The 27,242-nt window shown below is 31.4% G+C and overlaps 1 protein-coding gene across 8 annotated transcripts in view; it reads right to left on the minus strand.

Annotated features, from left to right (window-relative positions):
- The window catches only part of LOC130895714 (complexin), a 552,249-nt gene that overhangs the window by 108,840 nt on the left and 416,167 nt on the right, over window positions 1-27,242 (minus strand). Inside the window, exon 1 of one of the 8 annotated variants that reach the window (XM_057803202.1) lies at window positions 23,187-23,271. The exons of the other annotated variants lie outside the window; for them this stretch is intronic. Within the exon in view, the coding sequence (XP_057659185.1) occupies window positions 23,187-23,199 (13 nt within the window). The 5' untranslated portion in view covers window positions 23,200-23,271. Of the gene's footprint in view, window positions 1-23,186; window positions 23,272-27,242 lie in introns of those variants that run through there. 8 annotated transcript variants of the gene reach the window in all.

Here is a 27,242-nt window from a genome sequence, read left to right on the forward strand (position 1 = left end):
TCTATAGATCGAAGAAGTGCTGGAAGTCTTCTTTGGTAAGTGCCTTTAGGAGCTCTGCCGTTTTTTGCTTTACCGCATAAGAAAATCTGAGCGGACCCTTTGACGCAAGAGCTTTTGGTGAGGAGTAGTACCTAACCAATTTAGCACAGACTTTTATCATGTATAATTTTTGTATAAAATTTTTTTTACCGTTTCTTTATCGGCGTTTACAGACTCGGCAATTATCCGGATGTTCATTCGACGAATTGCGAGCACAATTTGGTTGATTTTGGTCACTGTTTCAGGAGCTGAAATGAAATGGAATTCTCGAGGTTTTGCGTCCCTCGTGGGATTAATACTCAATCATAATCATTTTGAAGAGCTGCAAGTTTGTGTTTGGAATTTGCAAAGCCTTTGAGTAGTATATCTTCTTTTAGGCTGTCGAAAGCTTGTTTAAAGTCTATAAACAGAATATAGATATTCCTATACTGATATTAACATTTTTCTATAAATTGATTTGGAATATGACTAACAGCTATTATTGATCTTTTCGGGACCTAAATCCATATTGACACTCACCAAGTTGAGTCTCCGTATACTAATCTCGTATTAAAGATGAAAGTTAAAATTTTATATCACATTAGAGCGGATTTTTGAGCTTCCTTTTTTTGAATATAGGTCATGTTGCTCCACTATTCCATCTAGGGGTTGGTTTATTTTTCCAGATTATCTCTATTAACTGTTGTAGTATTTTCAATAATACCACCCAAAATCTATGACGAAATGAAAATAGATTTTTTCAAGCAGTTTTTCACGCTGATTACAGAAGTGCATTTCGTTTTTTTCTCTCGTGTTTCATTAGCTCAAAAATGAATGCATTCTATCGTGGGGTTTAATTCCCGACCAATAATTACACACGCACCTGCTTCAAGTATCTTTCAAAAAAATTTTCCCGCATTACCTCAGAAAACATCAAGGCAAGAATTTTCGTGAGTCAACTAATCCGAATTTTTATGGAAAACGCGCAAAGTATGAATTAGAGGAAAACCTAGCTTCTAAAAAGTCATGCGCTGCTTTCTGGACAACCATAAATATCTCGAGTGCAAAAGCGTATTAGGAATAATGTCATTATGAAAATCTTAGATCCAACATTAGCGTGAAAGTACAGTTCTTACATTCCCACCTTGATTATTTTCTTGAGAACCTAGGGGATTACAGTGAAGAGCAAGGTAAACACTTCTACCAAGACATAAAAGAAAAGAAAAAACGGTATCAAAGTAATTGGAATAAAAATATGATGGCTGACTTCTACTATAATCTCAATTTAAAATTAAGTACTTTTTCTTTATACCTTGATTGAAAGTACATCCATTAGACCAAGGTATGAAGTAAGGTATATGTAAGGTATATGTAAAATTAGATAAGATAGTAACGTAATAGTATATTACACTACAAGAGCCGAAAGTTGGAATCTGAGTCCTGCGCGTCCTGATGCCCACAGCTTCGCCTCAGGAATCATGATAGTCCGGTAGACGGCAATCTCAAAAGACGCATAATCAAGTAATTGCAAAATTTTTATATATACCGACAGCTATTAATTAGAAGAACAAAATGCACTCGGTAAGCGTCGATTTATTTGGCCGCAAATAAGAAAAGAAAAATAAATATTAAAAAATATTCCCGTCACTGCGGATTTCGATAAAAAACGGTCTATTTGATAGAAATTTTTGTGAATTAATGAAAATAAATCGGCTTACCAATTTTTTTAGCCGGAAGGGCACAAGTTACCTATTTAAAGGGTGTGATTGGAGGATACAATTTCCCCACTTTTTTTCTTTAATTTTTTTATCAAGAAAATTTTAAAAATATCGTGGTATGTGTGCCTGAAAACTCATTACACTCTAACTACTAAATACTAAATATTTTCTACAAAAATATTGTTATTTTAATTTCTTAATACTTTTTAATTATTATTATTATTATTATTTTTTATAATTTCAAAATATTATTGAGCATCCACAAGACATTAATAATAAAGAAAAAACAGATATAATACAAAGATTTACAAATGAAATGTACACTGTATAAAATAGTGAAGTAAATGCTGCAAGATTTGAATTATTTCTGAAGTTCTTTGCAAGTATAAATGACAAAGAAGAATTTGATTTTTCTTTCATATGATCCAACCCAATGTGGATGGCAATTCACGGAAAATTATAAATTCGAACCATTGTGGTATAACAGCCCAATGGCAACACTAAAAGTTGAAGAAACTCTGAGTCAACATGAAAATAATGAAGAATGTGACGAATCAGAGGATGAAAAACATTATAATTGTGATGATGATAGTTTAGATAGTTTAGATAATTATGTTCTGATTTAGTAAAGTAATTGTTTATTGTGTTATCTTAAATTAATAAATTTATTACGATATTTTAACAACTGAAATAAAAATTAAATCATTGTCATTGATGAGAATCGACAATATTCCCGATATTTCAAGTCGTTTTTAGGCACGCATACCACGATCTTTTTAAAATTTACGAAAATGATGGGGAAATTTTATCCCTCAATCACACTCTTTAAATAGTTAAGCAGGGCCCGACTGGAAAAATTTGATAAAAGTTTTTTTTCATTAATTCACAAAATTTCCTATTGAATAGAGTGTTTTTTATCGAATTCCTCGATGACGGAAAAACATTTTTGATTTTTTTTTAAATAATTTTTTTTTCATACTTTCGGTCAAATCGATGCTTATCGAGTGCATATTGTTCCTCTAATTGATAGCTGTCGATTTACATAAAAATTTTGCGATCACGGGTCTTTTGAGATTGTCGGCTCCAGGTCTATGACGCGCAGGGCTGAACATTCAACTTTCATCCCAGCAGATATAGAATGAACATTTCAGTCAGATATTTTCATTGAATTTATGTAATCCATTTCTCCCGTATCTTATCGACGATCTCATCTGGTCCTTCTGCTTTCTTCAGTTTTAAATTTTTAATGGTATCCTCTACAACGTTGACTGTCTATAAAAATCCCTTCTGCTCTCAAATAATTTTCTCCTAATATATTTTTATAGTGTATAGTAGGGCAGCTTTTAATATTTAATGTATTGGTAAATTTTTGTGTTGTTTCACCTCTAATTCTTCCTTTATTTTATTGATCCACACTTCTCTATTGTTTCTATTTCTTTCCTTAGTATTCTTTTTCAAAATCTAGCCATGTTACTCTTGTCTTTAAACTTTCACTTACCGCTATTTCGCAATCTTCAACAAATCAAAATTTTTCTTCTTTTGCTATTATTAATTTGTAGTCTGCTATTTGATGTGTCCAAAATAATTTTTTTCATATTTTCTCAGTTTATGTTCATCTCCGTTCCTTCGCATTCATTTAGGTCTGTCTTATAAATGAATTGTGAAACTGTGGAGTATATTTCAGTTTTTCCTTTGTTATATCTTTATTTGCTCTAATTTCTTTTTTATTGGAACGGTTTCTTTCATTTCAGTTATTACCAGAAAATGGTCCAAGTCGACAGTCAGGTAAAGTAACTAATGAATCGCTGATAATATTTAAAAGTAACTAATTTTTTCCAGTGAGAGCTTGTTTATTGATATTCTGTATTATTTCTCTATTATATGAAAACCATCAGGTAAACTTAGTACCTCTGATACTAATTATACTACCTTGTGTTTGAGCTTGAAGTGAAGCGTGACTTCTAAGACAATTTTCAATCCAAAGTCCACTCCATTAAAACTTAAAGTTTAGTCCCATCCCTTAAATTTCAAACATTGTATATGAATTAATCAAGATGTTCTTATAACTGTGTAAGCAAATAATGCCTGTTAGTCCAGACACATTTCGGGGAAATACAATTGTTTACAATCTCATTTGAAGTTTCGCAAGAGATACTGCAACAAGAACTTTTATAATTAACTGTACGTTTCACGCTTGTATCGGGCAGGGTAACCAGTGCCTGCAGGGAAGTGATATATTTATGTGCCGCGTTTAACTTGGCAGAATAAAGTGGTTGAGATTATTCTTTGATTTACGATCAATAATTTCTTATGAAAGATACCATATTCCGTATTCTTAAACGTTGAATTTTGTTCATCGTGAGCTCTCAATTCATTAAATTTGTTAAATACAAATAAAACAAAACTTTGAACGCATCTAGATTATACTTGAAGTACTTGACACAGCTTCTTCGTCAAATTTGTTTAGAGCTCATCGTTACCACATTATGATGGGAGAAGAGAATTTTAAAATACTCAAAATTAGAGCATGCTTCCATTTACCTACATAATGGTAGACGCGAGAGCTTGGAATTTATCGAAGAATTTTACAATATTATTATTTATGCCTAAGAAATTGATGTTTTGTTTCATTTATACTATTTTTACTATCAATTTTATTACCTACAATTCATCCAAAATCATCTAAAATAATTGGTAACGTAATTTAAGACTGGAGACTACAAAATCACCACGATGTTTCCACGGATTGAAATCAGCACAATATTTAGAAAAATACTGGACAAGTGACAAAGCTCAATCAAATATTTGAACATTTTATCAATCCCTTAAATTCGATTGTCTTAATGGAAAATAGACGAAAGCGATATCACGACGTTTTGCTTATTAGTGCTGTTATTTTCTGCATCTGCTCAAACGTTAGCTGTAGTACACAAAATCAAGAGAAACACTTATTGTAAATGGAATTAAAAGAGATTATAGATCTTCCTTCATCTTCCTTTTTCCTCAAATCATCATACATAGTATTGTATTTACAACTTCAAAAATTCATAACTTCGAATATAAACAAGATATTTATATTCTGTCTTTTGTATGTATTACTGCAACTAATAAAGTTTTTTTTACAATAGGCTGAACAGTTATAAGTGAAGATGTGGACACCGCAACAGAAAGCTCAATGCGTGTCATGGTTCATAGAGATGAAATCAGATACACAGGTTCAACGGAACTTCAGGACAAAATTCCAAAGAGACCCATCATCCAGACCCTCCATCCATGCATGGCACACAAGCTTCATGAGCACCGGATCAGTATTGCATAAAAGTGGAACCGGACGACCAAGCACAAGTCCAGAAAATGAGGAGCGAATACGTTTAAACATTCCAGCACAATCCAAAAATTTCAATTCGTCAGGTTGACAGCAGTCGGGGAACACCTCAACGAAACTGTTCCCAACCGATGGATGGATGGGATGGCCCAATTCCATGGCCACCAAGGTCTCCGAAAATAACACCACTCGACTTATTTTATTTATTTAAAGGACATTGTTTACCGGACACCGGTTAATGACATTTATGATTTGAAACGAAACGCCGCATGACACAAGTTTTTAGTACAATCACAGGCGACATTTTACAGCGTACCTGGCTTGAAATTGATTACAGACTGGTAGTGCTTAGGGTCACCAATGGTGCGCATTTTAAAGTGTAATAAAAAAATTTTATTAGTTACAGTAATACATGCAAAAGACAGAATATAAATATCTTGTTTATTTTCGAAGTTATGAATTTTTGAAGTTGTAAAGATAATTTTGAAACATCCTGTAGTTTCCGCAGTCCAAAGAAACACTAATGACATTGAAAGAGCCAGATCTACTTTAGTCTCTACATCATTGATCAAAATTTTGACGTGTACGAGTCTCGAAAAGCTCGTTGGTGTCATTCGATTATCTTGATGCTAGGTGAGACTCTTCGATTGACAAGTTAGTCAATTTCGTGTGTCTCCTTTTTTTCTATAGTGCTACCGCTAACTGTGGGCCTTGATCTCCAGACCTCTATAATTTTTTCCTCTATCCAAAACTGTCTTTTTCCAATTGCATCTTCAGCGACTTCTTCCAATAAGCGTAAGCTCTTCAAAATAATATTCAACAACTTTTCTCGGCATTCTCTGTCTATACATTTGCACAATTTCTGAACTCTAAAAATCTATTATATTATACCTGTAGTTCGTTGTATTTTTGATATAACTTAGGATCATATTTGAATCTCTATTTACCATAGATATTTACGTAATCCGCTTTTGTGTTTCATAACCAAACGTTATTACCTTTTTTATTCTAACTTTGTTGTTTATATCTAACTTTTTAGATTTTAATTTTTGCAGAAGAGTTTCCTTATTTTCCTGGTTGATTTTTCTTTCAATATATATCTTTCCGTTTTGATCCTTGATGAGATAGGTGGAATCTGTTACCTTTCTAGTTTATCATCTTTTATTATAACGTTCTGGAACATTCTGTTAAAACGAACTCGTGTTATCACTTTCGTTTTATCCATTTTGACTGCTTTGTAGTGCCTTTTCTAATTATATTGATGTCATCTGCTTAAGCTGCTATTTTTGAGGTTCTATAACTAACGATTTATCGAGGATCGATTGTCATTTTTATGATATATTATATAACTTTAATAAAATGGCTGCTAAGCCATCACCCTCTAAAATACCCCTAGTTATCTCGAATTGCATTGCAGATATTTTGTTACAATTGACTAATAATGATAATAATATTTGGCTTTCATGAACAGCTTTCAACAACCTCTATAACAGTATATTATACTCTTCTCCGATATGCCGTCTCTTCTAGGCTATACGACTCAATCCAAGCGAGTCTTCAAACTACAGAAGAGAGCTGTTTCATATTTACTCAGAATAAACAGTAGGCCTCACTGCCGGACATTTGTCAAAAGATTCAAAATATTAACTCTTACTTCTCACGATCTGTAAAAAGACTACTTCTGTTTTAGAAAGGTCATTCCACTGCTATTCACTTAGGAACTCCACAGTGGAATTAATTATTTCCTGCATTTAGCTTGAATTTGTATTAACTGGAAAGTGCATTCAGTTCTGAACATTATTTACACTGGATTGGTATTAATCAATTTTTAATATACATTTCTACATATTTTATTATTTGATTCATTCACAACATTGAATTTATAAAGTGAAGAAACTATAAAATGGAATGAAGAAGTTGCAGTGGGCTTCTTCTTCATTTTTTTCTTCTGCTATCCATTAATGGATGTTTGCAATCACTTCTGATCATTTTATCTTGTCTCTTGTGGTATGAATTAATTCTCATGTGGTCCTTATCCATGTGCAATTTTTGATATTGTGGAGACACTACATCATCTTTCTGCCCACTCCCATTCTTCCTTCTAATAAGAGATGAAGCTTAGTATCACATGTCCCAGGTATGCTGTTTTCTTAAGTTTTATCGTCCCCATCAATTCCTTCAGAATCTCTTCGTCGTTTTTTCTTGCCAACCATGGAACTCTCAAAATTCTACGGAAAATCCATATCTCAAATGCTCCCAATTTGTTCATGATGTTAACTTTCAGTCTCCAGCCTCCCATACCTTGCAATAGCATGGACCATACGTGGCATTTTATGTATCTTATTCTGAGGTTGAGATCAAAGTAAGAGTTCGGTTTATGAATTTCATGAATGAGCAGCTCCTTGGTTTTCATATCCCGCACTTAATCTGAGTGTCTGAGTCTTCACCTAAACGGTCAATTAGACTTTTATGGAGTAATGAATCAAAGTTTGAAGTATTTGGGTCTAGGAGAAGAGTGTTTATGCGCAGGTCAAAGAAAGAACGGATGTAAGATCTATGTGTAATCCCGACTCTTAAATACGGTGAAGGTTCGATAATGGTTTGGGGATGTTTTGAAAGAAAGTCAACTGGAGACCTGGTGAAAGTTGAAAAAATATTACATGAAAATGAAATACTTTCGGATCTGCAGAAGATTTACCATTTAGCATGACAACAGTATCAAAGCTGCGCAAAGAGTATTTACAAGAATTGGGAAGGAAGAATAATTTGACCGACCGACCCCAACCATGGTGGGACAAATTGAACAGGGAAGTCAGCAGTATCCTACTTCCACTTCACATATTTGGGATTATCCTGAAAACCGATTGGAACCAAATAGACGACGATTATTTGTTCAAATTGTCAGAGATAACGCCAGCATTGTGCCCCGAAATAATAAACACAAAAAGGGGGTTACATAGATGAATAGATAATTTGAATATGATGTATATCACGCAAACTATAGGGTGGGCAAAACTAAACTTTTGATCGGTAGTGTAAGTTATGAATCACCGATAGGAATTCAGCGTATAGTAATATCGATTTTTTTTCCAGTAAGATATCCTGAATTGAAATCGATGTTTCGATTGTATAATAAGCAATGTTTCGGTCAAAATCATCAGGTTAACTTAGTATGTCTGATACTAGTCATACTATAATTGTTTGTGATTTGATATAAATTTTTGCATCAATTTAAAGCACACTGTATGTCACAAGAGCTTAGTTTTTGACGTTTTGAATGTTAATATTTATATTTTATACAGTATCTGCAGGCATGTCCCAGTAATCGATTTTATAGCAAAATTTCGCTCTTCGGTAATTCTTATACTAGTAAATTAATTACGTGTTTCAATCTTGTAGTAACAGAACTTTAGATTATGTTTTAAACTTGATTTACTTTTAATTTTCTACCTAAATGAGTTTATAATTGAACAAACATAAGCTCCAAGTTTTGTTTGAAATAGGGCTGTCAATATTATAAAACTGACCGCCAATTTCAAGCTACTCTCAACTTTCCCAAACTGGGGAGCTCTATATTTCGCTACGTGTATTATAGTGAACCGTATGATGAAATTATGTGGTAAGAGAAATATAAATGATAACAATAAACTTACTTTATCTTAAAGATATACCAAGATAGTAGGAATTGGAAATAGTTCTTTCAAAATTTATTTTATTATCAAGCTGAGAACTGTAAAATATCCAGAACATCCAAGAATCTAACTAACCTAACTAAACAACTCGTCTTAAATTTTATAGGATTCCATTGCAATGGACGAAGTGGCAATAAATTCACATTTCACATGATTATTAGGAAATATATGAACACTTCTCCATCGTTTTGCTTTGCCTACCGATTACCACCTGTAGCCAAATCTTAAATCGAAGGAAATTGTATGTATAGTATCAAAAATGTTCTTTGCAAGTTCGTTGAAGGTTGACCTCATAGAAATCGGAACCTATTGGAATTTTGATGATGCCCATGAAAGTCGTGATATAGTCCATGGAACTGACGAAAAAGCACGAAATTATTGGATGTTATGGAAAGTATGTTAACATGTAATGTAAGCATACTTTATAGTTACATTTTGGATGGCCAAGAGGCCATTGAATAAATAGGCCTTCAGTTAAGCCCAGCGTGCCCCACTTGACATTACCAAAGGCCGATTTCATTTGAGAAGCTGATCAAGCGCTTTGGATTGTTCCCTTTAATATACAGATGCACAGATGACGTGGTGTGCGGTGTGGTCGGATTTTGCGCCTGCTTAATTGGAGCAGTTGTTTGGTAGAGATGCACAAAGTCCATCTACATATATGTGTTTTGCTTGTCTGCCAAGTTCTTCCATCGATTAATGCCGATCTTGCCTTGTAAGTAAACCATTTAGTGACGCATAGCAACGTTTTTAGCTACACCAAGGATGGCTTCTGGGCTGGACTCTGAAGTGATCACCCAGTAGTAATTATCATGATTATTGGAAAATATAAACACTTTTCTATCATTTTCCTGTATTAACGATTAACACAGAGGGAATTGGGTGTATGTGATCAAGAAAGATCTTTGCAAGCTCCCTAAAGACACTTAAAGTCAGTTTTTTCTCATGGCAATTAGAGATAAATATATTAAATTGCCAAATCTTGAAGCGAAAGGTAAACTACTGAGGAAATTAGGTGTATAGAATCAACAAAGTTCTTTGTTTTATTTTCATTATCATATGATTTTGAGAAAATATAAAAACTGCTCCATCATTTTGCTTTACCATCTGTTGTCAAATCTTGAAGCGAAAGGTAAACTACCGAGGAAATTAGGTGTATAAAATCAAGAAAGTTCTTTGTGAGTTCGTTGAAGTCACTTACAGTCAGTTTAACCTCAACAAAATTAGAGATAAATCTAATGGAATTCTGATGAGGCCCATGGAAGTAATGATAAAGTTCTTGGGGAATAAAAAAGTCAAAAGGAAGTTGATGGAAGTTTTGTAAAGGATGTTAATATTCAATGAAATCATGTGATTTTATAATTATCATATGATTATGAGAAAATATAAAAACTTCTCCATTATTTTGCTTTGCTAGCGGCTACCATCTGTTTCTAAATCTTAAAGTGAAAGGTGAACTACTGAGGAAATTAAGTGTATAGAATCAAGAGAGTTCTTTGTGAGTTCGTTGAGGAAATTGGTTGCATAGAATTAAGTTTTTTGCAATTAATTCAATTTGACCTCATGGAAATTAGAGATGAATTATTGAAATACTGATGAGGCTCATGGAAATCCTAATGATGATAGTTCTGTCGGCAATACAGAAGTTATTTGAAAATCAATTGAGGTCATCTGAAAGTCTTATAAAGGTAGTTGGAAGTTATATTTCTATCACATAACGACATATTTCAATTGAAGTTCTCGGTTCGTTAAATAGGTGTCGTGTAAGTTTTCAAGCTGCACAAAACTGTAGTAGTGGTTCACCATTAGTCTTAAATTTGCGTCTTGAACAATTTCCCATGTGTGCATTAATCAAGATTGGAAAAATTTGAAGAATTTTTCAATCAAGGCACATTAGAAAGCTGATACGAAAAATTTTCTAACCTTAATGGAGACTATATTAAAAAGTCTTTCAAAAATATTTCCTGAATTATATGCGATAAAATATTCAGTGATCATGTTTTCCAATACAAATGACATGAACTTATCTAAACAACTCTGCACATTTACAAACAATGAGAATGTGAATTTCGAGTTAAGCGTTGAAATACTTTTGAATTCGTTTGAGTGACATACAATATCAAAAAGCATAACGTTTGTTTTTTCGTTATATCAGTGACCACAACTGAGTTTGAATGTTTGTCAGTTTATTCATTTTACAACTATGCACGAATAAATAGCATTGTGAATGGAAAGTTATGATGGAAATTCAGTGGTTCTACAAAAAAAAAGTTTCAGATTTGCTGCTTCAATAAAAGAGAAAGAACATAACGGGAAAAAAGTAGAAATATAAATAATAGGTTTCAACTCGTAAGAAGGATTGTTTGACTTATTTAAATGAGGATTTGTTCAAATTATTATTCTATACTATAAATTTCCAGGATTTATTGAAACAAGTTTTGTTTTTCTACAATTATTGATAGAGGTTTCTATGGTTGTCAATGGCAACGTTGTTTGAGTTATTCCATCACTGATTTTTGTGGAAGTTGAAGACATTATCGAAGTAGCAATAAACCTAATAGAATTTTGAGTGAAGAAACTTTCGATAGTTTGAAAAAATGGATAGAAAGGATTTATTGTGTTTAATTGGCTTTATAAACATTCAATAAAGTTCAAATAAGGTAAAATGAGTACTCCAAAGAGGTTAGATATCATCGACAAAAACATCGAACAAATCCTCCGAATTATTTCGGAAAATCGTGTTGGACCTAACGTGAATGGATACTTGGGTATGCGCGTATTCTGTTCATAGGGGAACCCAGGAGGACTCTCAATCAACTGAAAACAACGAATCGATAATTCTGAGCAGTGTTTGGTGAAGTTCAGTGGCAAGTTCTTGAGTCGATAAAACGTGACTTAAACTAAAGTTCAATCGACAGTTAGCCGAGTGAACTGTGCGTGATGAACCGTCGCCAAAGCATGGAAAGACCCAAAAGTCGGCAACTAAGATCATGACATCAGTATTTTGGGAAAATATTTTGACTAAAAGTCGAGACGTCAATTTTCATTTGTCTTCTGACATTGGCCGCCTATACGCTATTGATTTTCTGCCGTCTCTACTGACAACTGGAATTGATTATTTTCACAGTAAAGTGCAGTTAAAAGACATTATTTTAAGCAAAGTTGAAACATGTTTCAAAACTATTCAACACTCATATAATATGGATAGAGCTTATACAATGTGTGACGTTGATACATATTTCTTATTAGACCTATAGTTTTGCAACAAAACCATCAATTCTATTGTCGTGTGAAAACATGTTCATTAGGTTTGACTCTATGCATAAAAGAGCTGGAGCGTTAAGCATTTCTCCTCTTGAAGACGATGGTAAATAGCTTCTCACACCTGAACAATTTAAAGGTAGTCTAAACAGAGCAATACGAAGTGAAAGATGAAATTTAGTTTTGAAAGTGTACGTATTCCTGCACTAATTCCAATTATAAATCGTTATGGTACCATTTTTCCAGGAAACAAACTTTTTTGTTAGAACTAATGATAAAATCTCACTCAATTTCATATAATTCTTGCTGTTTTGGTAATTCGGATATTAGACAACGAGAAACGTATTAACTCGGAAGTTATCACTAGCATTTATGACAATATTTTCACCAGATGTTCCATCAAATGTTATTTTTTGTTGACTTTCACATTACTGTAATATATTCTTTCTATACGCTTAATTCCATCGCGTTTTATCCAAAATTATTTGATCAGTTTAACAAAATTCATGTTTTTAGTGAGAAAAATAATCAATTTTGTTAATTTAAATGAAAAATTCCTGGACAAACCTACTTAACCTGCTGGAAAAACTATCACTAATCACTGGTAAATAGTGGTGTGGATGATATCACACAATCAAAATTTTGAGACCTCAATAGTTGCCAGATGTTGTGTATTATATAATATTTGTTTTACATAGTTCAAAAAGATCATCCTCTTTATATCAAAATTGTAGTGTTCATCGTAGACACAGATAATTGAAAGATAGAAATAAACTTATTATTTCAATTCGTCATGTGTTTTGTTATACCTTCCAAAATATTTCCAGGTGTTCTTTGAAATGATGAATTTAGATTTTTATTCTTCACACCTCTCTGATGCGAAAAATAATGTATATCTATCACAAACTCTCAAAATGAATTTTTTGATCAATGTCTACCATGTCTATTAACCACTTCACTAACCATTTCCACTCCAAGGAACGGATAATGCTCACATTTCCAGCTATGACATTTTTATTACTACGTATTCACGAGTAAGAGAGTATAAATGACACAGTCTTCAAATGTAAGACTGGAGTGAGATAAATGATGGTGAAATGATATTATTGAGAGAATTTCTCACAGACAATTTTCGATTCCAGAAATTTCTCATTCTAGATTTTTTAATATTATATTAAAAAAAAATTCTCAATTTTTCACAGTTTATTCACTAATTACTCAAGAAAATGGTAGTCTTTGGCGACTAGTTAGAACAAGAACTAGAACATTGAAAAATGCAGTAAATTTGGAAATGAGAACTCTTCATTAAACTATAATTCCAAGCTTTGCCATCATCAGGACAACTACAATATAGGATGAAAATCATTAGTTAGACTTTTGTAATTCAAAATGTATATAGAACAAATGATATTGAGAATGAGTATGAAAAATCCTTAATTATGTAAGTGAATGACTTACATGATTCGTAGTGATGAATTATGTTTTTATATTTTACTACGTTTAGACTGATTAAACGATCTCACGATTCAAAATAAATACGTTTAATATTTCTATCAGATAAAATATTGAATTTTGAAGTTGATGAAATCTGATGTTTTTAATAAAATATAACAAAATTCAACAAACCGAAATTCTTGGTTTGATTTGGCCACAATCTCACTACGAATACGTTTGTATATATATATATATATATATATATATATATATATATATATATATATATATATATATATATTTATATATATATATATAAATATAAATATATTAGAGCTGAATCTCAGCGTCTTTATGAAACTTGTCAGGATATTGCTAGGATAACAAGAATCGTAACTGATATTAGAAAATTACCTGCGATAACTTGTTACACTATGAAGAAGTATCAGAGGAACAACATAAGATAAATTTGCGACGTGGAAATGATGTCGAATGCATCAAAAGTATCAGAAGAAGGATAATGTGCACCTCCGGTACCGTTCACCAAAGAGATGATACAAAAGCTTAACCTCGTTACCCGGAAATTAAGTTTAATGGTAGCTATAAATTATAACCATTTCCTAAAAAGGGAAAAGAAGAAGCATTAATAATTCTTCCAAGCGTCAATTTGAATTTTAAAGTTGTTGAATCTAATTTTTTTAGAAGATACAATAAAATTTATCACACCGACTATAAATACATAAGTATTCGAAAGCTGAGAAGTATATTGGAGTTAGTACACTTTGGTGTTTTACTACAATTCCACTACGACAACGTTTATATATATATATATATATATATATATATACTTGTCAGGATATTGTTAGGGTAACAAGAACCGTCATTGATATTAGGAAATTACCTGCGATAACTTGTTGTGCTATGAAGAAGTATCAGAGGAAAAACATAAGATTGATTCACGACGTGGAAAATGATGTCGAATTGTTCAAAGGTAGGGGAATAAGACATCCTTTACCAAAGATATGATACGAAAGTTAAACCTCGCTCTCCAGAAATGAGATTTGATCGTAGCTATAAATTAGGACCATGTCCTAGAAAGAAAGAAGAAGAATCATGTTGCTGTCTGATATAACTTTGCTAGTGTAATGAATTTCTGCCCATATGGCTACCATATATTTCTTTCCGTTCGATTCGTTTTCATTTTTAAAGTAACGGATTGTTATTAAATAACTCATTGCACTTCACAAAATCAAATTCGAGAATGTTATTCAATTGCTAAATTACATTAAATACAAATAACAAAGAGTCATGAATTTCCCTCGATATATATACTTGAACATAATTTTCTGGATCATAACAAAAGGCGATTTCAAAGCTTTAGATATAGCGCCATTTATCATCCATTTACTGCAGTTGAATGAGCTTTTGATATAATGTCAGATTTACCTAATAATTTCGTACAGCACGGAACCAGGCTTTATTATTATTATACAAATATAGCAGCAGCATGAAGCTTATTAATTTATTTATACAAAGGTTTTAGACAATTTTATAACAATTATTCTATTAAAGCTGTCCAACTTTGTTATTTTAAACGAGGAACTTGCCAAATGAGATGAATGTTTGCTGGAAAACTCAACGTACGAGGACAAGAGCAACGAAACATTCCTATTCAATGTATTTCTAAATTAACGCGCCAAACCCCTACAAGGTGGTAAGTGAAATTAAGTGTTACTGCCAATCCGTCCATCGACCATTTGAAACACAAAATTCATAAAGTTATAAATAACTATAGAGCCTTAAGCTGTGTCGATACCTCTCAGAGATGCCGCATGAGCAGAGCCGAGGGATACCTCGGAAAATTAGAACCGACAAGGCTTCCTAAGTTCGAACTGATTCGAAATAATGTTTTTGCGGATGGTTGATACACCATCCGTTGCATAGTGGATCGAACCAAAATCATATTTTGTAACATTTCAATCGATATTCTGTTACAATAGTATATATCTATATTTGAAGTTATAAAATCCCTAAAAATACCCTTAAACCTTAAAAACATCCCATCCTAAATTCCCCCACTTAAATTTGCGGGGAAAACCCCTATATTGGGAAACCTGTCTACTACCACCCGCTTTACATCCTATCCGTGAGGGATTGGAACGAAGTTTGTCCGCGATTTTCTGATTCCTGTCTTTTGGAGTACTGAAAGAGTCTAGAAAGTACTTTTGATTCGTGGAAAACTTCTTGAGCTTTCATTATCCTGAGTAAATGAGATTTTCCAAAGACAAATGTATGACCTGGTGCAATTTTTTATTCCTGTCATGGTCAGAGAATGATATTCCATTATCAATATTTTTTGGCATTCAAAATAAAATACGTATGAACATTGTTAAGATCTCTTTCAATAACTAGTTTCAAAGTTTCCAAAAAAGAACCTATTTCAACAACACGTATGTAGATTGATGTAAACTATCGTTCTATAAACATGGCAGGAACCAGAAAAGCGCGACAGGAACTACAATTTGTTTGAAAAGAACATCTTATTTTTTCCTTATATTTTCTCAAGAAAATGTCAATGGAAACTCAGGAATTTACTATACTCTTCCAGTTTTCCAAACGACAGGAAGTCAAAAAACACGTAACTCCGTTTTTTCTTATATCAAAATTTTTATACCATTCAAGCCGTGGAACTAATATTTTAGCTTTTAGTTTAAGAGGATACAAGTCTCTCACTGAAACTCTTTAATTAGTGAGATTTGACTTAAGACTACTACTAGACATTGGTGATGGCGGTGGTGGTTTCTTTGGATTTTAGAACAGAAAAATGTAGGTACTGCAGCAGTTATTGATGATAGATCTTTCGTTTTTTTGCCAGCCCGATGCTTGTGTGAATTAGCTACATAAAAGTAGCAATTTTACACTGATCAGTGAGCTCCCTTTATATTGTTGAATCTCACAACTGAATAATTCTTATTTCCTCAATACCAAGATGAGAAAAATAACATAAAAATATTTATTATCCTTGAGAGTTATGATGTTACATTCTACCGTGTTTTTTGTTACTATATGAGAATTTGGGTACCCAAATTTCAACTTTATTTGGATGGAAATATTGAGTTCCCCGCAAATGTAGGAAAAAGACACAAATAACTTTGTTTCTTATTAATGTTCAAAACTTCATTCAATTTTTTTCCTCGTTAATTTATTTGTGTCCACTGTCCCAGTCTAAAAACAGTTTCTGCTCAATATATAATTCCAAGCTTAGAAACATTAATAATTTTTTATTGTAAAATATATATATGATTATTTGTTTATGTTATTTGATATCAATAGTCTCTGGTCACTTTTAGTTGTAGATGATTTTCATTTACATACAAAGCAAGAAATTTTTTTTGGTGACACCTCTAATTTTCATAAACCTGCATCGATTTCAATGAAATTTTGACAGCATGTAGAGAATAGTACAAAAAATAAAATCTACCATACGCCTATTTGTGCTTTTGAACTAGGGGTGAGTTACACCTCAACTAGGGTGAAAAGTTTTATGTTAAAAACCACAGAAATTGACAGAGGTCTAAATTTGAAGCAAAAAATGTTCCTGGCAGTTTTTTTTAAATAAATAGTTTCTTAGTTACCCACGATTAAAAACTTGATTTTTTCTTGAAAAAACCACGTTTTGAATCGATTTTTCATGAATAACTCAAATACTTTTGATTTATCTGAAAAAAATGGTTTTCTTAAATTTGCTTTAGACATAACACAAAACGAGGTATGATTTATTGAAAGTTGAAAATTTTTATTGAGCGAAAATTTGTTAAAATTCAATGTAGAGTAACGGAAAATGGTCAACTTTTCGAGGTAATTGCACATAACCTTTTCCAAAGTACTTTTAAACAGATTCAATATTAGAAAGCTATGGCCAAAATAAAATAGATTTATATTTTTTTTGTAGAAAAAATCAAAATTGCTCTCTTAGCAATAGTACCCAAGTTGCACTAAAAATATAATTCAGTGAACATTCATTTAATTCGAGTACTGATAATGATTTCTATAAGTTTTAATGATTTAGAATGCGATTTCTAGAAGTTTTAATGATTTAGAATGCATAAATTCGAAAATAATTATGCTTATAGTCGAAAAATCATTATCGAAATTTTTAAAAATTTCCAGTTTTCTTTAAAACTTCTGAAAAACTATGAGATATACATAAAAATTGATAAGGAACAAAAAGTCAGTATTTTTTTTTAAAACATTCTGCTTTTTCCAGTTTTCTTTGTAACTTCTAAAACAACTGAGATTTGACCTCTCAAATCGTACACCAACGTATGACTGATACCATTTTCCAACCTTTAAACGTTGCTTTTCAAAAAATAGAGGGTTGAAGAAATTTCAAACGTTCATAAACTTATGGTATATAAAATTCCCTATAAATCTACGTTTGAAGCGACTAATTTGCTTGAAAATTAACCGATTTATGGCCAAAATACCTAAATACACTTTTTTAAATTTTGGAGCAGGTAGATTTTGGGAGTATTAGTGAAAGTATATGTAAATGGAGATGTAAATAGTATTTCCAGTTTTTTGTGGTAAGGGATGATTTATATGGGTGGAAAATTTTAAAGTTAAAAAAGATAAAAAAGGTCAATTTGATATAAATAAACCAAAAAATTGTATAAGTACATCTGTAAATATTTTTTTAAATTTTTTCTGAAATAGGGAATGATTTATAGGGGTTGAAAGTTATAAATACAACATACTTAAGTCAAAGCAGATAAAAAGATGTACAACTGAAATAAAAAAATTATCAAAAAGAATAAATACGTCTATAAATTTTTTTTTTTGAAAAAGTGGATGATTTATAAGGGTTGAAAATTTGGGATGTGAAGTATTTGAGTTGAACACAAACAAAAAGAGTCAATTTGATATAAATAAGCCACACAAAGTATTTAAATAATATTTTTTCAATTCTATATCAACTGGGGTGCTTTATAAGGGATGCAATACAACAAACAGGGATGAAAAATTATAAATACTATATTAAAGCATTGAAATACTTTTACCCAAACCTTAAAAGTATTTTTTTACTCATTAAATGCTTATACTTATAGTTTTATTCATTTTTTGCAATAAGGGGTAGTTTTCACTCCTTTTCACTAAGTATACTTTTATAGATGCTATTATTACAACACATATTCACATCACTAATTCATTAAAGTTTAATATTTTGAACAAATTTTTAAAATTAGTATACTTAGATATTTCTTTCTATAATACAGAACTGCAATTATAAAGTGAAGAAACTTTTTGTTAAAAAGCGCGTATGTCAAAGCCAATTTCACGGTAGAGTCGGGGAAAATTTTATTTAAGTTCCTCAACAATGTTTCCATTAAAGATAGATAATCTAATTTCTTGGTCAGTCTCTATTTCTCGCTATTCAAATGACCCAACTGGATTTAATAGAGATAGAACATTAAATTACAGTAAACCTACAATGTCAGTTTATTACAATAGAAAATTTTTGTCTATTTTTATTTATTTATGAACAAAAAGTCTATTTTTCTACCATCGAAACGTCGAATTAATTTGAAATATTTCACATCTACTCGTATTGAAGATCAAAAAATTCGAATTGTAAAGAAAATTGTTTTCTCTCATCAATCCAATGAAAATATCCCAAAACTGTCAAGGAGTGCTTTGCTACGTACTTTTAGAGATATGATAGGTGTTGAAAGGAAAAAAGGATGGTACCTTTTTCAAAAAAAAAATAATTTATGAAGCAGAAATAGTAGACATTTGAATATATATTATATAGATGAAACGGTAAATTCTAACAATACTTCCTACAAATTATGCCGTATCTTTTCAGAAAGAATTTTTCTAAACTTCAAGCACCATTGTCAAACAACTGTCTGGAATATGCTCTCTGGTGATGAGGACTTCGAGTTTTCTAGATTCATGAAAACACTGAACATGATATTAAGAATAAGCAAAATAAACCCTGGTCCACTAAAGATTTACGTATATCTGCAAAGAATATGCGACCTTTATCTCACCTAAGGAAATTTTCGAATAGTGTCTTCTTCAAAAATTACGTGAAACTATATAGAAAAATTTATCTTGAGACAATAAAAGCTGCCAAACATATTTATTATAATAGAAGACTCGCCAATTCTTGTAATGTTTCAAGAAACATGGTCTATTGTGAATGATCTAAGAAATCAGGCTTCTTCATCGAGCATAATCTCTACTTCGACTGATAACCTTAATAATTACTTTGGGAATGTATATAAAAATTCATCAAATTCTGTATATCCTTTTCATGAACCGCTTTCATCCTCTGTCTAGAGAATGAGATAAAAATTAAGCATCGAATTATCGCCCCATTGCACGTTATATAAGATCATGGAGAGATTGGTCAATAAGATGATTTTATTATTTCTGTTTAAATATAAAGTATTTACTACCCATCAATTTGGGTTTTTAAGTAACAAATACACATTCTCCCTCCTAAATAATGTCTACTCTAGTCTAAACAGCCATCACTCCCCTATAAAAACTTTTTGTGTTTTTTCTTTCGATTGGGTTAATCAAAATATTTTAATTAACAAATCCGTGGGAAAATATGTCTATATGTCTATAACACCACCATAGACGTCGTTGAATCAATAAAATTCTTAGGGCTTGTTGTGGACAATTCCTTGAAATGGGAGTTACTTATTATTACCAAAGAACTGGTACCCTAACTTACGCTTTTGTTCACGGAAGCAATAGAAATGATACTTCGTTGGTACTTGCCGATGAAGATACATATAAACTTACATTTTTAGAACAATAAAAGAAACAAGAGTGATACCTTCAGAGTTACTAGAAACGAAAGACAAGAATACTATCTAGTGCATACTAAGAAAAAATAAATTTGTATTATTGCTTTCCGCATTGCATTAAGGGATGAAAATTTCAGAAAAAATAGTAAACCAATGATAATTGTCAATTATAATTGAACCAAAGCATTGACACTTTCGATCGACTAATATGAGATATAACCGTAAAACATGAAGATGTTATGTGTGTTTATGGCGCGAGGAAATCACACAATTGAATTGCTCCCCCCCCAACAAATCCATGGATGGAGCACAGCATAAGCATTCCAAGTTTGCATCAAAATCTTCGCCAAAATTTTCCTGAAATATTCAAGATAGATACGGTTCTTCACGAGAAAAAACGTACAATTTATTTCCATTGTCCAAGCAAACCAAGGGGTATTACCACAACCTATTTTTTGCAGTGTATAAATGCAATGGGCGGAATGCATCGCGGAAATTACTGTACTAAATGCGCGTCAAGTCAAAAAAAATAATATTTTTTGTGTTACTAGATATATAAGTGAGGGTTTTTTATAATGTGTCCCTTATTAATAATTTACGACATTATAGTAATTACGTATATCAAATTTACTACAGTATTCTAGGGTTGAGAGATAGAACGTTAGATATAAAGCAAAGACATCAGAAGTCTTCAATGGAAAACATATAAACAAATTGATTAGAGAATCCCAAAAAGGAAATGAATCTAATACCAAAAGTCATTTAATGAAAAATCACAATATTGAGGAAAAAATTTCAGCAATTATTGGATTAGAGGGTGCGTGAAGACAGGAAGAACAAAGATGACAATTGAGTCTGTAAACGACAAGGAAAAATTGCTGTTCATAATAATTACAGAATCGAAAATACATTATGAAAGAATATTTCTTTTAATAAGGCAAAAAAATTTTCATAAAATCAGTATTTGTCATTACTACCTTCCGAAACTCCACACAAAAGATTTTTTATTATTCTAAAAATGTTCGAATTTATATCATAAATTTAAAGAGACATGGTGGCTGGAGGCTATATGGACAATTCACTTACAAACAAAGTTGAAATTACCAAAGATCATAAAAAATTTCTTTCATGCAAATAATAATCATGATTCGGATACTTTTTTAGACTTGTGCTCATTTTTCAATATTAATAAAAGCAAGAATTAGGATGTTCTTAGTTTGATTCTATAAAAAATAATATAAAAAAATGTCTTTTACTTTTTTTATATTGATGTTAATAACTAATCCATATCTATAAATGACATCACCTCCAGTGTTGCCACAATTTAAAAGGTGAATGTAAAAATTGAACTAGAAAATGTACTAGATTGTACTAACTTCAAACAAATTTAATAAAATTATATAATGTATAAACATAAGTTTAAATTAATTTTTTTTTCCAAAAATGTTATAGACTGTGTCAATTATTATTTTAAGGATGAAAAATTTATAAAATTAGCAATGCAGTACAAAAATCTCACGATCTAAATATAAATCAACTTGGCTCTGTTTTCTAATTATTGTTACAATCTAGTACAATTTCTAGTTTATTTTATTAAACGAAAATATAAAATAACTTTATATTTGGGAACGCAGGGAAAATGTATTAGAAAAAAGGAAAAATGTACTAGTGTATAAAATACACTAAAATGTACTAAAATTGTACAATTGTACTAGCTCTGGCAACACTGATCACCACCATAATAATTATTGTTGAATATTTATGAGAAAAATTCAATTTTTCATTGTATTTTGAATACAATATGCTTTGTGAGCAGAGTTCATCATTCATTGAGATTCATTCCAGATCCAAGATTCATTAAATAAATTTTTTTCAAGAAAGTTGAAGATGAATGTAATTCAATTGAAAGTACGAACGTACTGTTTGATATAAAAATTAAGTTTGATCAGATATTACATTCAAACAGAGGAACAAACTAAAAGAAGAAGTTGAATAAAGTGTAATGAAACTTATGTAAACTAAACTATTCGTGAGGGTTGATTAAGCACAGTTACATAATGAAAATATCACTAAGATGTACAGGGTGGTCAAATAAGAATCCAAAGAGTCGTATTTCTTGGATCAAAATAACCCAAAGAAAATTGTGAATAATTATTTTATATTTCAATGTATATAATATCAAATATATAATGATAGATCCGTGATAAAAATTACGTGACTCAGTATTAGGTTTAATACACATATACGAATGCAGTTTTACGAATTACTGATTTTCCAGGTGTTAATATTGTATCACTAATTCATAAATTATGTAAGTGTGAAATCATAAACAGGATGTAGTATTGAATAGGTACCAAATTTTTTGTATATCTGTAATCGAAATACTACCAAATTGTGTTATTTTATAAGCATACGGTATAATAATGAATGTATATTTTAAAAAGGAGATTAAATATATCGAAATTTTGAAGTTGGTTTTTGACTTTTCATCTTATTTATAGCTAAAACGTGAGAATAATTAGAATTAATAGCACAGCAACAAAGTGAAAAGTTATGTATCAACTTTCTTCTCCGGAAATTAATTTAATTCAAAAATCAACTCACCTAGTAATATTTACGGTCAAAAAATTCACTTTAATGAATAAAGATGAACTTCAATATAGCTTTTATGAAGAACGATTTTTTTATTTAAATATGTTTGCATTTGATTAAAAGTTATAAAAGCTCGTCATCCAAATACGAAAAACATCTGACATAAAATGAACATGCACCAAAAATACAAACATCGAAAAATACAGAATAATAGCATTAAAAATATCACTTCAATAATTTTAAAATAAAATTCCGTTAAAGAAATCTCCTACCAACTTGAAATAAATTCTTGTTGTCCGCAGGCAAGTCCAAGTAGGCTTACCTAGAATGTTCATATCTCGAACCTCGACCGCAGGACACTAGATGTCGGACTGGTTGCCGTCGTAGCGAGTTTTGTTATCCGCACTACGTTATTCCCCTACTTCTTCCTCCTCGTGACTTCGTGGTAGGAGGAAATTATATAACTTCTGCGCTCTTTGCACCGTTGAATTCTATACCAAAGTTGTATGCCTCTTTTTCCATTCCTAGAGCACTATAATATTTTCATCTTAGTTTTCTTATTTGAATGCGAAGTTCCAAGCTGCAGAGAAGAAATGCGGAGTTTTATAGTGAGTTCCCGCTGCAGGGTTGTCAAATTTTCCCAATATATCTGATATTTCGAGCTTTTTGTGATATCCTCGATTAATTAACTGATCTCCATTATTTTATCTTTCGAAACTTAGCAGAACGGCAATTATGGCGTCATATAAAAAGCGGACAGGAAATCATTGAGCTATTTTAAACGGTTTTGATGCCCTAGCTCAAAGTTATTAATTGTAGAGAGAAAAAACGTTTTTTGTCAAGCAACCACGGTGAAAAACTAAAAACGTTATAACTTATTATGTTTTAAATTATTTTTTGATGTAGGTACACAAGAAAATATAACAGGATATGAGCTCAAACTAATTCGTTATTCCAGGACTTGATGCAAAAAATTCGGGATTGAAAATAATGCTGTGACAAAAATAGTGAACAAAATTATATATTATAAATTATATTATAAATTATAAATATACATAAATTATATCATACATTTTCGTAAATCTGCTTAACTCTTAACCCTTTTAAATACAGGTACTTGATGATGGCTCGATACTCCAATTTTTCGATTTTCACAATTTCGGTGAACATCTGTTTTCTTCCAATTTATTGCATACCTCTGGTTCACTTTTTTAACGTCAAAATTTACTCTGAAACTTCTAATAAGTTAGGGAATTGGACTATGAAGATTTCATAGATTCTAACAGAAATACTTTTAAATTATCGGAAGTGAAAGTATTACTATTTGAAAAAGGAGCTGACAAGTTTTTGTTTAAATACAGGACAAATTAAGAATATTAGGTTGAAACCTGCATATGCAAGTAAAATCACTCAGCCTGACAAAAAGACAAAAAAAGAGTTGTGTGATAGCAACATGATTTCCCACTATTATAAAAAGTTTGATCAAGCTCTATAAATTCAAATGTGTTTTATTTCTTGTTTAGGGGGACTAATAACGTTATTTTTATCTATTTTTTATTAATTTTTCAATGTTAAGCAATGATAATTTAAAATATATCTTTTTCTTGAAAGAATAAAATAAATAAATTGATTTATTTATGTTTTTTGTTCTCTTTATACCCTGGTTCTACCTATTGATCCTTTTTATATTATATGAATCAATAAATATGCATTTTTGAAAGTTATTTAAACAAACAAGAAATAGAATGTTAACAGTTACATATCATAAAGTAAAAAAAATTGAACTAACAAAGGCATAATTGATTAAAAATTTGAAATTAGGGTTGAATATTAATATTGTTTACTCCCAAGTCTGTCAATATGAAAGTAAAGAATATGTGCTATATTGACATTTGTCAATATTGTCAGTCACTTGATTTATTTTCACTGTAAGTATTTTAAATAATTTTCTTTCTTCTTTTTGGTCTCCTGTAAAATTTCAGTTTTAGCAGTTGTGTCATTGTTCTTTTAGAACAGCGATTATCATCAGTCATTGAATCTCTGAGATTATTCCGCTCAGGATGGGAAACGTGTAGTCAGTACTATAGCAAATAGTAGACGAATTTCTATTTCTGTGCATTTAAATGCTGCTATCAGTAAATATACTGTCCCAATAATAATTGTCGTCTCCACCTAAATTCTTTGATTTGAATAAACTGGGGCACGCATGAGCTGGTGTCCCTTGCTTGCGGGGCATCCTTTTTTCGATAAAAAAAAAAAGAAAAACGCGATCGGTAAATAGGGATTGATCATAGAGGGATGAAAAAGCTTGCCAAATAAACTAAAGATTATAATTAACAGATAAAAAATAGGGGTTGCTCGTAGAGGGTGATGCTGTTATTTTATGTAAAAAATAAAAAGAATTAGAGGTGGACTATCCTTAACATTTAGGGGAGTGAAAACTAGATGTTTTTAAAAATATTTGTATTGAAACAATAAAATTAAATCTCCATTTTTAACTCAATAAACATATTTTCTCATTCGCCATCAGATAACATTGAGCTTGCAAGTCGTCTGCATTTCTAATAAAGGGCTCAACTTGATAATCAATAACAATGTCTATATTCTAATTCTGGTTTCAACCTTTTCCTAAACATGTCGAATACACTTTCTCTACTTATCAGGTGTAAATTGACTAATTAACTTGGTGAAAAATATTTTTGAAGTTTTAAATGTTTTATTTTCTGCTGCAACAAATTGTTTCACATCTGCCCAGATCAACTCAACGGGATTGGGTTCACAATCGTAGAGCGGTAATCAAAAATGGTTTTAATGTGTGTTCAAGTTATACTTATTTTGATCCACTTTGACAATTTCTAAAGGCTTTGCCTCAACCATCTCACCATCATTTCATCAAAATAAATATTTTTAGAAGTGAGCCATTCTTGAATACCAGCTTTCCTTGTTGGAATTTCCTCGTGTGATACGAAGCATTGTCTGATACGACAACACAATTATCTTCAAGCTTCGGTAAAGTTTTCGAAAACCAATTTTTGAAAAGAGAGAAATTTTCAAAACTTTATCAGTCATTACTCATACTTCCTAAGGAAAAAGATCGTAAGTACGTTAAGGAGTGGATATTTAATGACATAGTATAAGGTACCTCGAAACAAAGTTCACATTAAAGAATATAATTTTAAGAAAAGTTTATTAGAGAATGTTTGTTATATATTAAGATACATTGCTTGGGAATTTGAGCAGGTAGAGGTAGGTTTGTTAGGGTAAACTTTAGATTTGACATTTCTGTTTTTATTATCCTTCCGAGAAACGCTTCATCGCGACTAAGTTCCCAAAAGCCAAGCTACCGATTGACATGCCTCCCGCGCTCTTCCGAAACGCATCAACCGCCTTTTCAGTGCAAAAAACATTAATCTGCGCGAATAAGAAGAAATCATCAGGTGCAAAGCAATAACTGTACGGCAGATGAACCATTAATTCGATGTTTTGACTGTTCAAAAACATTTTTGTTTGAACTGATGTGTGAGAGCTCTCGATGTCGTGGTGGAGAGGTTTTCCGCGATTGATTTTCCTGATTTTTTTAACACTTCTGGCAAACAAATGCTGAATTACTGATCAGAAGTGACCGTGCCAAAACATCTTTTCGCTTTTGAAGCCCGGCGAATGAATTTTTTCAGCATTTCTTTGCACCAATCGATGCGAGAATTTTTTGAGCGATTGTCAAATTATGCGGCAATCAACGCGAACAATCAAATGTTTAACCAAAATTTAATGAATTCGAGTGGATCTAATGCACAAAAATGCCTCAATCTCACGATATGTAACATGAATATCTTGCAATATTAGTTTAGATACAGTATAGATGTTTTCAAGCAGAACTGCCAATTTTGGACGACCTTCACGAAATTCATCGAAATACTATCACGATTCGAGATGTTACTCCATGACTAAAAATCGGCGTATCGGAGTTGATAGGCGTACTAATGTTAGTTTAATCCAAGTCGAAATTTATAGAAAATCATCTCACGAAAATGTTTCAATGTTTCAAATAAATTTAACTCAAATAGCACTTGTATGACAACACGTTCTAAGTATGTTCGCAATTAAAAATGTCAAACTTTATGATGGTGATGTCAAAATTGAGTAGCAGCCATCGTATTCGTAGTTGTAGCTCTTTTAGATCTTGTAGAAACCATTCTTGGGGCTTATGTGCAAAAAATGTTTGCAGTTTCAGCATCTCCTTTGAATTCATATTTTTCCTTACGAAAGGATTTTGCCATGGATCTGAATAAATGGTAATCTGACGGTACAAGATCTGAACTAAATGTTGGATGTGGTAGAATTCAATATAACCAAATTATTGATTTCATTCCACGTAACT

The sequence above is a fragment of the Diorhabda carinulata genome, chromosome 6 (assembly GCF_026250575.1).
Source record: "Diorhabda carinulata isolate Delta chromosome 6, icDioCari1.1, whole genome shotgun sequence".
NCBI lineage: Eukaryota > Metazoa > Arthropoda > Insecta > Coleoptera > Chrysomelidae > Diorhabda > Diorhabda carinulata.